Genomic DNA, 15,014 nt, shown 5'->3' with positions numbered 1-15,014 from the left:
GGATGCAAGGTTGGTTTCACCATACTCAAAACAACCAATGTGATATACTACATTAACAAAATGAAAAAAAATATGATCATCTCAATAGATGAAGAAAAAGTATTTGACAAAGTTCAACATCATTTCATAAAAAAAAAATTCTCAACAAAGTAGGTATAAAAGGAAATTTCCTCAACATAATAAAGGCCATTTATGAAAAGCCTACAGCTGATATCAGAATTAATGGGGAAAAAAAAACATGAATGCTTTTCCTCTAAGATCTGGTACAAGGCAAGACATTCCACTCTCACCACTTCTATTTAACACAGTACTGGAATTATTAGCAAGAGTAATCAGACAAGAAAAAGAAATAAAAGGCACCCAAATTAGAAAGGAAGAAGTAAAATTATCCCTGCTTGCAGATGACATGATCCCATATGTAAAAAACCCTGAAGAGCCCACTAAAAACTGTTAGAACTAATAAATGAATTCAGTAAAGTTGCAGGACACAAAATCAGCTAACTCAGTCAGATTTCTTTACACCAATAACAACCTATCTGAAAAAGAAATCAAGAAAACAATTCTATTCACAATATTTCTAACAAACAAACAAAAAATACCTCAAATACACAGAAACAAAGAGAACAGAGAATAGAACGGTAGATTGGTGATTACCAGGGACAGAGGGAATGGGGAAATGGAGCAAAGGATACAAAGTTACAGCTGTGTAGGATGAATAAAAACGAGAGATCTAATGTACAGCATGAGGACTATATAGTTAATAATATTGTGTTGTACACTAGCATTTGCTAAGAGAGCAGATTTTAGGTACTTTTACCACAAAAACAAAAAGTAACTACGTGAGATGATGGATATGTTAATTTGCCTGACTTTTAGTAACCATTTTACTATGAAAACATCCCGCTGTACACCTTAAATATATGTAATAAAAAAAGGAAAGAGAGAAGGAGGGAGGAAAGTGGGGAGGGGAAGGAAGGAGGGAAGGAAGGAAGGAAGGAAGGAGGGAAGGAAGGAGGGAGGGAGGGAGGGAGGGAGGGAGGGAGGGAAGGAAGGAAGGAAGGAAGGAAGGAAGGAAGGAAGGAAGGAAGGAAGGAAGGAAGGAAGGAAGGAAGGAAGGAAGGAAGGAAGGAAGGAAGGAAGGAAGGAAGGAAGGAAGGAAGAAAAATGAAGGAAGGAAGTCAAAAGTGTGTTGTTTCATTGATCTATACCATGCCGCTCAAAATGAAAATCCAGGTGTTAAACTAATATATGGATGGCAAACAAGCAGTTTCCCTGGAGGCTCTGAAATCTAATGGTGACAAAGAAACAACACTGCTCAAGAAAGCCTGAACAAAGTCTATGCATCCTCATAGGCCCAGTAGAACACCATGTACCAGTAGAAATTCCTTCTCGAGGTTAAAAACTGTAATGACATCTGAAATGGAAAGGTGGTAGTGATTATGATGAACAAGGCAGACAAACAGGATACAGAAGGAGGTTTAAGAAGGGGAAGTGATAATTCTAAAAGAAAGAAAAGGAAGTTTGTTTTTAATTATATCCTCAGTATCATGAAAACCTGGGGAGAAATAGACCAGGAGAATTACAGTCACAAAGAAATATTATAAAAGAGCTTTCTTTTCCTGAATTTTGCAATGCTATTAGAGCCAAAAGAAAGAACCACCAACACACTAAGGTTGTTAATACACAAGAGGAGAGAGACTGCCTCAGAATGTAAGAACACAGAAGTTATGAACGAGATCATTCAGTTGTCGAAATAATCCAAAAGATTTTTGTAATTATGTAGACAATGGGATTTGGGCACAAGTGGCTTAAGTGGAATACTGAAAAGGCTTAGACTATGATATTAACTAAGGAAAATAAGATATTTATCAATTATTATGAACCCTGTTTGAAGAAGGGCTTTATAACCAGAAGATCAGCATGTAACCTAAATAAAAAGAGAGTCATTGAGCAAGAATTTAAGTTTCTCTCACCACTGTCTATTGTAGATGCAATGAGTGAGTATGTCAGTCTTTGTGGATGAATACCATAACCCCGATAGAAATGTGTGTCATCTAATTTCCTGACCCTCCTGCACACCAATCTTCTAACTATAATTTGGCTTTTGATACAGATTTTTTTCCCTCAAGGAAACTGTACTAACTGACCCAGCCATTTAGATCTACTCAGCAACTGAAAGTGGGCTTTGCAGTTTATACATCAGTCGTTTGTAACTTCTTTTAAGCAGGAGTCAATCTTCCTGCATTCACTCCTCTTTTGTAATGCTAATGAAATGAATTTTCTAGACTTAGATCAGATCTAGGTTCCTAAAGATCACCCTCCAACCCTCACTCCTTGATAATGTTTTCCTGTAGGTGCCCAACAAGAGTAATCAGGGACATGTCTATTTTGACATTCTTACAACAACGATGAGACTGTTTTCCAATCATAGAAAACACTCATTAATTAGGGTTAATTAAAAGAGGTCACTCTGAATTAACTCATACTGCTTAAGACCTGTGGCTTTATTTCAATTACATAGGATAAGTGGAAGGTACTATTCTACCCTTATAGGATTCATGATACACAGGTCCTTGGAAAACAGCTTTAATGAATAGAAAAGTCCCACTTATAAACAGCATATGAAAATGTTTACCTGTGAATAAGAGCTTCTAACATGTTTAGAAGTTTTTTAAAACAGTGCTTAAGCGTTCTGCTTTTAATATCTTGTACTCTGTTAATTTGCTTAACAAATTCTCCTTTGTTAACAGTTTGACAGTAAACTTCAAGCTAGCCCTTGGAATTTACCCCTCAAATCAGCCCCTAATGAAATCTGAATAATGGGTGATACATATACAATTTTTAATATATAAGTCAAGCCTCAATATAGAAGAAAGTCGATATTATATCTTTATAAAGCATGAAGCCAATTCAGTTCAAAATTGTGTGCTTGTGGCTTTTGTTTATAAACCTATATTGATTTTTAAGCAAAAAGACAGAGAAACCGTAGTGCCCTATAAAGAATGACAGGAGCGCAATGCCCAACTTCTTGCATCATGAAAATACAGTAAGGCACAAGAGAGCTTAAACAGGTGTTGAATATAACATCAGCTAGCTCTCCAAAACATGCTCAATTTACGGTAATGCAGGGCTTCTCAAAATGTTAACCTAGTCTACTGAGCTCTCAGCAAATGGGCATTTTTTTCACTCTGCAAGGAAAGGCATGAAGCCTTGGGTTACACATGGAGAAAATCCCTTCTAAAAAGCCAGCCACGCCAACTAACGACTCTCCTTGCTTCTGCTGCCCTGGGTCCTGCAGGCAGCCGCACAGCAGTCAGCCCCCTAGAACACCTTCTCTGTTGACTCATCCGTGAGTCATCGAATTTTAGCAGAGACATCAACATCACGTTGCAGTTCTGTTGTTGGGAGCCAGAGACACATTCTGTAAGAAACAATGTCTGCGTCTTCGGAGCTGATTCAGACCTGTGAGCAGCCGGGGGAGCATAGTGATGTGCAGGCATCTGTGTTTGTCTTCACATCCTCCTGTGCTCTCACTGCTGATTTTATGTAACCACACACGGCACTGCCATTTAAAGCTGCAAACACTTTTCCTCTTGACAATGTTCTTAACAAACTGTTATTCGCAAACCGATTCCTAATAGGACTATTTCTTTTCCTTATCACCTTATCATTAATCAATATATAGTGAAACTCAAGGAAATGTGGTGGTCTGCTTTCAGAATTTGGTGCCCAACCCCACCCCAAATTCTAGAGAATAGAATTTTCAAGTACATCTCAGCAAAGTTTCCTGGCTCCGGAAAATATCTCTGTTTATATATGTAAATGCACATAGACCGGGTGGTTCTCAACAGGAGATTTTTGCCCCCCCCCCCAGGGGGCACTTGGCAAATTTCTGGACATATCTTTTAGTTGCCACAGTTGGGGACAGGGGGGTATGCTACTGTCCCCCAGTGAGTAGAGGTCATCAACGATGCAAAACATGCTACAATGCAAAGGGACTTCCTCCCGCAGCAAAGACTTATCTGGCCCAATATGTCAATATTGCTGAGGCTGAGAAACCCCTACATAGACTAAAGACATTCCCATGAAAAACCAGATCACATTCCATATAAATATGGTAATGTTAAGATGAGTGGTGTTAGTCCAAAAAACTCCCCTTCAAAGAGCCATTTGAAAAGACGCAGCCTTTCAAGCAGGAGAAACTAATGACTGTCAAGTTCCCAGCTGGGCTTGACACGGTTCCAATGTTTACAGGGTCCCTGTGGATGCTGTACATTTGTAAGATTGGAAATAATAGACTCCTTTGTAGAATAAATACAGCAATTTGTGTCTTAATGGGCGCCCTAACACACACCACCTCATTTTAGCGGCACCGTGCATTAACCTTTGAAACTTCAAAAATGGAAGGCCACATTTTGATAAAGGTTTCTAAATTACAGGAAAAATATTAACTGAGCATTAAATAGGCAACAAAGGGAAAATTAGGCAACAAAAAATTAGCATGGTCACAATGAACTCAGTGTTACTGGAACCCAGATTTGAGGTAAAACAGCATTCTGTTTTGGGAAACTGATTTCGTATTTCACAGGGTGCAGATAAACTCTGCTGGCTCCTCTGTCTTCTTCTATAGACAGAAACATAATTATTGCTGTGTGGTAAAAATGAGAAACCATATTGTTAGCTTTATAGTTCCATATTCCCAGTCTTGTTGACTCTCAAGCCAGGTATTCTGGAGAAGGAAAAAAATTTAAATCGGATGTCTCCAGCTGGGTGTCTCTCTGAAATGACAGATGAGACCCAGTCATAAACTTCTACAGCAAAAGCAGACCCATCTGTGTTGTATGCAATTAAAGGATTGCTAGTGACAACTGCTTAAACAGAACAGCATTCTTTCTCACCTTTAGAGGTGAATGAAGAAATTGTGTTTTAGAATAAAAAGGAAAAAAAGCTATTAAGTCTGACTAAAAGGTTGATTAGCACAAAGAGTGAACTTCACTACAAGTCTACGACTTATTTGTATTTTCCGTACTGTTGCATAAACCTTCATAGTCTATACAGCAGTCCCTCAGTATCTATGGAGGATTGGTTCCAGGATCCCTGCAAATACAAAAATCTGCTCAAGTGCCTTATATAAAATGGCATAGTGTCTGCACATAATCTATGCATAGCCTCCCATATACTTTAAACCATCTCTAGATAACTTGTAATACCCAATACAATGTAAACGCTATGTGATTAGTTGGTACCTGCACTGTTTTTTTCATTTATATTATTTTTTATTTTTTTTCCAAATATTTTTGATCTGTGGGTAGTTCAATACACAGATATGAAACCCGTGGGTATGAAGGAAAACTGTATCCTCCCACTCTGTTCTGTCCACAATCATCAGTGGCATCACCAAACATTATACAGCAGAAACAAGATGAGCACAGAGATTTAATTCATTTGCACAATTTGAAGCTTTGATATGATGCCCTTTTAATAGAAATGACTTACATTTTTACCCTACTAACATCTTTTATTCAAAGAGTTTCCATCTGTCTGATATCATTTTATCCCATGGCATGCAGGTAAGGTACACAGGACAAACATCTTTATCCCATTACACAGGTGAAGAAAATGAGTCTCAGGAAAGCTACCTGGTTTGTCCAAGGTCACACAAGTTAATGGTGGTGCTAGAAACAGAGCTCTCTTGGCCCTATACCATGCTGAAGAAGTCACACAGAATATTATAAAAATAAACCTTGAGAAAGAGAAAAGCAGCCCCTGACATCCAATAGGTGGCCTGGTACTCTCAGCTAGGCCATGTGTTCTCTGTTGAACATGAAGGACTTCATAGAACATCAACATCAGACAAGGTACTCCGTGATTGTGATGGATCAAGACAAAAATAAGACCACTCCCTAATCATGTCTGAACACAGACAAAATATGAATATTATCCAAGCCACAAAAATTATGAAACGATCCTCTCTCCCAGCTAATATGAGTGACTGCTGCTTCTATAGAAGTCTGTCTTTCCCATAGATAAAATTTCAGATACCAATTACATAATTACTTCCTCTTCCTAACAGCATTCTTATCCACAGCAAAGCCCTACTTCCTTAAATCCTCCCCAAAATCACCTTATGCAGGCCACGATCCTATAAAAGGTATTTCTAGCATGTTCTTACTGAGATGACCCACAGTTCCCCATGGTGTTTGTGCTTTCTCACTGTATGAGAACTCATTTCACTACAGGTGTGTGTCCCTGCTCGTCTTTGGCTGGAGGCCGTTGACAAGCTTACGGGAGGAACCAAAGAAGCCATGATTCATACTCAGCTTTTTAAACCTGATTACTGGTAGCGTTTTCCTAAATCATAGGAAAGCAGGAACCCAACAATCCTGGGGCACCCATGGGAAAGCTACCCAGAGTGATAAAATTGAATTATAAGTAGAAGGTCCACTTGGTGGAATAAACCTACCTATACGTTTAGGGACATTTTGACATAAAGGTTTCTTTGGGCCAATGCCCTGATACATCAGCTTCATTGGCATTGTAAGCCTGGTAGTCAGATGCAAAAGGGAGTCAAACAGGATTGAATTCAGCTCAGAAATTCTGATTGGATACACCTCTCCCATGTCAGCATCCTCCTAAAACATAACTCTGTGTACCAATGCAAACACAGTGGTCATTTTAATTAAACATTCCAGCTCTTTCTAGCAAAGGGTAGAATTTTGAATGATGTTGTAATAATACCTACAAATTCAAAAGGGATGGCTAAATTGCTAAGAAAATTGAATTATAGACTGTCTATATTACATATAAATATTGGTTAAATTGCTTTAAAAATTGCTTAAAAAATTAAAGTTCATCCCATCATCCAGAGATTTTATCTGTATTACATCAAAATTTTTCTGAATTTTTAATTGAATAAAGAAATCATGTTGTTACCATGAAGTCATCTTCTTTACAAATGATGATGAAATAAGAAGGATGGATAATAAATATTTTCCATCCTTCTTATTTGGCTTTAAAATAAAATTGGCTTTAAAATAAAATGCGGTGTTTTTCAAGCAATATCAGAAATATCAGTCATCTAGTTGCTCAGGCTTCAATTTCTCCAAAAATAGAACCCAAGTTATTTTGAATCCAAAAAAGTGTCCCATTTCAATATCATGTCATAATTCCATTTCTCCTTCCTAATTTCTATGCACTTCTAGAAATGAAACTCAGACTCACCAGATCTCCCAGAAGCCAGCTGCCTTCAGCTCTCTACCATAAATGACCTCCCAGTTGCTAGAAATCTTCCTAAGCACCCATTACTGGACATCTTATAATCTAAGCCATATCATCTTTTACCTTTTATCTTTGATCTATAACCTCTATTCAGAGATTCTCTCTCAGAGTCCTTAGTCTTCAAATTTGCTATTAAATCTTTAATTTTTCCATATAAAATATAAACAATATGTTTGGAATTTATTGAGGAAAAATCAATTCTACTTACCACATTTTTTCCTTCATTTTGGGCATCTCGATAATCGGGATTAAGCTAAAAAACAAAGCAAAATTAGCTTTAAATTGCTATTAACAGCACATTAACAAGACCAATGATCTTTAATTCAGTTCATTCTTCTACCCTTAACCAAGCTTAATATAAAAAGAAGCTAAGGAAGAAACTATTAGTAAATATGACAATTTATTTTTTTCTTCTTTTTTCTTTTTTTTTGAGACAGATTCTCGCTTTGTTGCCCAGGCTAGAGTGAGTGCCATGGCATCAGCCTAGCTCACAGCAACCTCAGACTCCTGGGCTCAAGCAATCCTCCTGCCTCAGCCTCCTGAGTAGCTGGGACAACAGGCATGCACTACCATGCCCAGCTAATTTTTTTCTACATATATTTTTTAGTTGGCCAATTAATTTCTTTCTATTTATAGTAGAGACGGGGTCTCGCTCTTGCTCAGGCTGGTTTCGAACTCCTGACCTCAAGCAATCCACCCACCTTGGCCTCCCAGAGTGCTAGGATTACAGGCGTGAGCCACCGCGCCCAGCCGACAATTTAAAATATTATCATCAAACCTGTTGCAGGAGACAAGACCTAAAATTCCAAGTTTATGGTCTCGTTTTATATTAGAAACGTTCACATCTTCCAACAAATGAGAACTGATCATCTCATCTTCTATGGGAAATCATTCGATAGAGTTCACCATTTTACCCACCACAAAAACTGCCATTTACCAATAACTCAGATACCAATCGTAAAAAATAGACCAAAGAAGAGTTTTAACAATGATTCAAGATCATGCTTTACAAACTATGTGTGCAAGGAAAAGAAACCAAAAGAGCAGCTATGTATCAGATATGTCTGTTAATACATGAGGGCTACTGAAGCCAACAAAGATGCATGTCTTTGGGCTTGGATAGTGGAGTTTAGGGGTCATTCCGATGAGAAAAATGAGCTCTGGACATGTTCACAGTATTGACTGACACATCTGGTGGTGTCCCTAACTCCTGACTCCCATCTGTCTACACCGCCTTAAAAGGATATCTTGGTTGTACTGAAATAGCTATTTGATAATTTGCAAAGCAACAGATTTATAAGGTATTTTTCCTGAAATAACGAGTTGTCCAATTTAATCATTTTGATGTAAATCAATTGCTGTGTACACCATACAATCTCAAGTAGTCAAAGTTATCATTTCAAATGTAAGGTCAGTGCCAAGATGTTCAGCCGCCAAAATGAAAAAAAATTAAAGAAATGATAAAATGTAAGGTCAGGAGTCTTTCTCATAATGACATTTGGCTAGTAGCTCTGAGAATTGCCTCTCCCAACTTATCACTAAATGTCAATGAAAGTGTTTTTAAAAAAATAAGCAAAAAAAAAAAAGGAAAAAACTCTCCATTTCATGGAGAACTAAGGCTGTGAAACAACCTAAATTCCAAATCTTCGCTGAATTGACACTAATTACAAAGCAGATGGTCCTGGGGGAGAGGCAGGGAACAGCCCAGTTTTTATCTTGTGGCATACCTTAACCTCACATAAAGCCAGTGTCTGTGTGAATAAAGTTAAGAAGATACATGCTGTGTCTTGTCACTGTTTGTCACTGACTGAGAGACCCAGAGAATCCACCAACCAAAAACCTATACAGAGGGGTTTCTCTATCACTGAGAAGCTGCTGTGAGATGGAGCAGAAAATTGCTCCCCGGTCTGCCCCCTCCACTGTCTCTAACTTCACACGACCAGAGAGATGGATACTATAATGCCAAGAAAACGACTGGGCAGAGGGTGGAGGGGGCTTTCTGAGAAGCAGCACGTGAAGGAAGGAGAGAAAAGAGAAAGAAAAGAGCCATGAAGGCTGTGGGCTGGAGTGACATTGCATGACGATACAGAATTAGCAAAGGGGTAGGAGAAGAAACTGCAATAGAGCCCTGGTATGTAGAGTCGACGTCCGCTACAGCTGGGAACTGCTCTGGAAATGCACGCATCAGTCTGCCCTGCAGCCGAAGATTTAGAAGGAGGATTGAATTGTCATACTAGAGAATTACAAAATGGAACAAAAGGACAATCCGCTCGACCCCATCTGGTTCTGCACGGAGCTCACTCATCTGAGGATAATAAAGAAAGAAAAAAGGAAGGAAAAACCAAACGGGACTGATGAAAACGTATGTTAGAACAAGGGAAATCCTTTCTCACGGTCTTTCTGAATATATCCTTTCTGAATATTTTCAGAAAATGGTCTGGCATACTCAAGAAAGTGCAAGTTAACACGTCCTCTATATAAAGGCGACAAAATAACAGGAACAGCTAAAAGGATAATATAAAAAGAACATAACATAAAAAGGAGTTAAGAAAGATTTCGATATAAATGAAAACGTGAATACAAAATTGAAGTCCACGTTGGCAGCAAAAAGCGTATAGTTGATATTGCAGAAAATGAGTGAAGCAAAGGATAAGAAGTTCAATAACTATCCCTCAATACAGAGGGAAGGTATCCAGAAATGAAAATTAAGAAAAAGAAAATAGTCACAGAGAACCAGCAAAGGTGACTGTCAACAACAAATGGAAAACCTGGGCCCACAAAAGGAAGAGAGAATCAGTGAGAAGAGAGAATCAGAATCAGCATGCAATAATCAAAGACAACAGAACACAAAACTTCTTGCCAGGTGTGGTGGCTCACACATGTAATCCTAGCACTTTGGGAGGCCAAGCTGCGAGGATCACTTGAGGCCAGGAACTAGGGACCAGCATGGGTAACATATCGAGACCCCGCCTCTACCAAAAAAATCTTTTTAAAATAGCCTGGTGTGACAGCCTGCACCTGTAGTCCCAGCTACTTGGGAGGCTGACGCGGGAGGACCGTTTGAGCCCAGGAGTTCGAGGTTACAGTGAGCTGTGATTGTACCACTGCACTCCAGGCTGGCTGACAGAGTGAGACCCTATATCTAAAAAAAAAAAAAAAAAAAAAAAAGACAAAAACAAAAACAAAAGAAAAAGAAAGGAAAACTTTCCTCAGCTGAAGAAAGAATTACACAGAGTGGGGGTTACTCTATTCTTGGAAAATCAACTACCACAGATTGATACATTCATTTGAGGATGTTAATCGGAAAAGGGGAGGAGGGAGAGAGGTAAGGACGGAAAGAGAGGTAAGAGGTAAGAGACAGAAATTAGGCTTGGATAAAAACGCACATCATGTAACGGGAGAATGGATAAGCAAAATGTGGTCTATTCAAACAATGGAGGACCGCTCAGCAATGAACATGATGAGCTGCTGATTCACACAAGAAGGACAAATCTCAAAAGCATTATTAAGTGGAAGAAAGCAGGCACAAAAAACGATGTTGTGCGTGATTCCATTTGTATAAGATGCAACACCAGACAAAACTAAACTATCATGAAACACATCAGAAAGTGAGGTGGGGCATGAGAGAGGAAAGCAGTACCCCACCCGAGAGCACCAGGACAGCAGTCTGTCAGTTTTCAGAGCTGACACACAAGGGGGTGGTGAGAAGACACAAGTTGCCTGTTAGGGCTGGGCCAGCCACTGGGGGGCCTTGAGGCTGATGCTTTTGCTACAGAGACTCAGACTCTCCCGCAGACTCTTTAAATTCCCTTGAATGATGAGTAATAGAATTAGTTCCAAAACAAGATTCACCTTGATTTTAGAGTCCAAGAGCAAAAGATAGAAAGCCAAAGAGTGAGTTGAGTGGCCTCCTTTCTACCGATTAATCAAACTCAAGAAAACAAATTTTTACTCAGTAGTGAAGAAAATTCTAGCACAGTCCCTAAAGGGGTTTATTCACCTACTTTAGTCAAGTATCGGTGTAGTTTTATGTATTTATCTATTTGTCTGTTTTGTTTGAAGAATCCCAACTTTTCTTTTACATTTTAAAAAAATCGATACTAAAATTTTAACTAAATTACATCTAAAACGTGGAACATGTTCAACCAAGGGTAGAGCTTTATGGTCAGAGTTTCCATTCAATACTTGTTAGAACAGTTGGTCACAGACACTGTAAATTCACAGGGCACACCATGACATATCCATCACCAAAACACACACAAAAACAGGAATTAACGTACCTAAGTCAAACACAGAATAATTTGTGCCCTCTAAAACTTGTTCATATTCTATCCCAAAGACAATGTTACTTTCCAAAATTCAGTCTTTACATATTTCACCATTTAGGATCACCCATCCCTGACTAGCTGTCTGGGGAAATGGATTCCAGACTCTGCTCTATAAGGAAACACCCTGGACCTGTGGAAAGGTCACCTAACCACTTTGGGGCTCAGTGTCCTCATCTGCAAACTGAGAAAAAGTCTGTGACCAAACCACGATTCTATGTCAATAAATTTTACATATTTATGCATTTGGCAGCAATACTAAAGATGGTGCCAATCATTTAGATTTTGCCTCATCTGTGTTTCTCAGACTACAATGTGATTTTTAAAAAAATAAACATAGAGTGATTACTTCAGTAAATTCAATAAAGTATAAATGATAATAATAATAATAATGATAATGAGGAGGAAAAGAAGGAGAAAACAAAGGTAGAAAAAGGCCACCCAAATACATCTATGGCTGTATAAATTTGCAAATATTAACTATGAAAGGTGAAATAAATATATGCTTTAAATTATATTGCTCCTTTACTTCTCTATAATGACAGCAGTAATTATTCGAGTAATAAACTAAAGATGAGTAGAAAAAATACTATTTTTAAGAAGAGGGAAAAAGACATGGTCATATGGCAGTTCCTGAATCTTTTAGTACTTAAAAAAAATTCCTTGTGTTAAAAAATAAATTATAAATCTGGCATTGGAGAGCTAATACACTATTCAATCATTTATTCAATAAATATTAATAGAGCATCTATAATGGGCAAAGCATTGTGGTATATGGTATTTTAGTAAAGACAAAGAGAATATGGTCCTTGACCACAGGACCTTACAATCTAGGAGGGAAAATAAGACATAAATATAGTCAGCTGTAATACAAAATAAAATGTGACAAGGGGTGTAAGACAGGAATGAATAATTTATAAATAATATAGGTCAGAAGAAGGAGGGATCTGTGGTGGGCAAATTTATTCACAAATTATTCATGGCGAAAGTAGCATCTGAGATAAGCCTTGAAGGATGGGTAGAATTTTAACTGGCCGAGAAGGAAAGAGGGAGTGAAGAAAGCAGTGCTCTAGAGCAAATGCCTTGTAGGTGAGAACAATGAGATTTGTTGAAAGAAGACCCATCAATGCCACTTATGGACTACTTTTTATATGCTTTTAAAGGTTAATTCATTTAACCTTGCAATTATGCTATAAGACAGGATTGATTCTTGACTCCAGTTTGCAAATGAGGCACCTGCAGCACATCACATGAAGTGCTTCAGGTGAAGTCACTGCTAGGGAGTGTCAAGGTAGGAGGCACAGGTCGGAGGGTTCCACAACTACATCAGTTAGTCACTCCAGCACGTTTCCCCCTGCCTCCAGAAAGCAGAGTGGTGTGATCCAAGGTTCAAAGAAAGATCAGCCCAAACCATGGGGGGGCCTTTAAACTATAGGCTAAAGAGTTTGCATCTTACTCAGATGTGAAAAGATCAAAGAAGTGAAAATAACCAAGTGAAAATAACCAAGGGAGAGGTAGGAGGTCCCAAATAAAGATAATAATGCTGGAATGGAAAGGAAAAAATAAATAGGTATGAAAGATTTTGCAGAGATAGAATCAGTGGAATCTGAATGTGTAAACTGAGAGAGAAAAATGTTTATGCTAACTCTCTCTCGAGTCTTTAATCCTGAACTGAGGAAACAATTCAATCTTAGGTAAATTTATTGAGATTATATGGCAGTGGCATATTTAAGATCAAATGCATGACCCACTGTAGCCATGGGAGTGGGTGATGGAGAGAGAATATAAAGACTAATCTCTGCAGAGTCTTCATTTAAATGGCCAAAGAGGAATAGAAAGAAGTCAGGCCCAGTGCAAAGTGATAGAAAGAGAGAGATGGAAATGTCATAAATACCTAGGCAATGGAAGTCACGACTGTACCACAATCAAATGAAAGACAGCCACACCCTTTCATCTAACACAATAGCAACAAGCAGACCAGAAGCTCATATGTCCATAACACATGTCCACTTTCCTACAAGAAAAATGTTGCTTTTTTTACAATGAAATGTGTTTTGATCAATTTTTATTATATATATGATTAAAATCATAAAACCCTCAGGGGCATATTCTAAAATAATTATGTTTGCATGTTCCTCATTCCAATGACTAGCATTTCAGGGCCAATCTATTATTCTGACTGATAAGTCTAGAAAAGAAAGGAAGGGAAAAATAACCTTTACTGAGTGTTTAATTTATATATTTTGATATATAATATTTATATGTGTATGTATATATTTATATGTATATGTATGTGTAAGTACATATACAGGTATGTATATACGTATACACATATGTATTTATATATGTATAACATGGTCATCTACTGTGTTTATGCATACACACACATACAAATCACACCCTTTTCATATACTACAGCTGATACATTTGATAAAGAATTAAACATAGGGACATTCACAACTATAGTCTTAATATTCATAAGATCCATGCTAATGTATACTTTCATAAATTTTAAGTTTTAAACTGATTAATTAAATCCAAAGCCTATTGAACAGTTAGGAAATAAGTGTTTACTGCCATCTGGTGGAAGTTTTGCCTATCTACAAACAAATAAGCTACTCTTTAAAGGGGCAAAATGAAATCTTTTAACAAGTAAAATTATTTTGCATTCTTCTATCTAGTTTCGAAAGGATCATTAAAAGTTCTTACTTTAATAATACCCAAAGAAAGGAAAGGTAGAAAGCAGCAAATCATAAATTGTAAAGTCTGATTTACAATTCTCCCCATGACTACATTAGAACTATTTACCAAGGCTCCCATATTATCCTATTAAAAATGGGTAAAATTACTTGCTTCCTTGTAGACACAGTTGTGAACTCGCCTGCACCAAGGTAATACAAGTAAAATATTAATGCCTATAACAAAATGTTGATGAGTGTGCTGACGGCTGTGCTGTGTGTTAAACGCTCAAAACTATACGAGTGTGTGTTGTCCCTCCCCTCATGTCACCTAATTACAGGCATGCCCACAGAAACTGACATTGTAAAGGAGAGAGTCTGATAGTATATAGTTCTGTATTAACTCATGGAGTCAAAATGTATTTTCATCTTATTCATAATTAGATACTTTGCTCCATACATATTTTGTCCATAGTTTTCTAGCATTGTATACTTCTTAAAAACGAACCTGAATTCCCTAAAACTATACTGTTAAAGGTAATTACATTGAATAAGGGTCCATTTTTAAACCTCGGTTCACTTTAATATCTTGAAGAACTTTAAAACTTAAATTGTGTTAAATCTTATACCATTGTCCTAATTCCTAGATGTTTTCCACTAATCACAAAAAAAAAAGGTGCATTCTTAAATAGTTTACAGTGTATATGTTTTGTCTTTGTAATTAGACTACAGA

General features: G+C 37.6%; 1 protein-coding gene across 1 annotated transcript in view; it reads right to left on the bottom strand.

Moving 5' to 3' along the window:
* ITPR2 (inositol 1,4,5-trisphosphate receptor type 2) overlaps positions 1-15,014 on the bottom strand; it is a 467,092-nt gene that overhangs the window by 338,818 nt on the left and 113,260 nt on the right. Inside the window, exon 10 of the mRNA XM_012739535.3 lies at positions 7,487-7,531. Coding sequence (XP_012594989.3) covers positions 7,487-7,531 — 45 coding nt within the window. The remainder of the gene's footprint in view (positions 1-7,486; positions 7,532-15,014) is intronic.

This window comes from Microcebus murinus, chromosome 10 (assembly GCF_040939455.1).
Source record: "Microcebus murinus isolate Inina chromosome 10, M.murinus_Inina_mat1.0, whole genome shotgun sequence".
In the NCBI taxonomy this organism is placed as follows: Eukaryota; Metazoa; Chordata; class Mammalia; order Primates; family Cheirogaleidae; genus Microcebus; species Microcebus murinus.
This window is presented reverse-complemented; position numbering and strand designations above follow the sequence as displayed.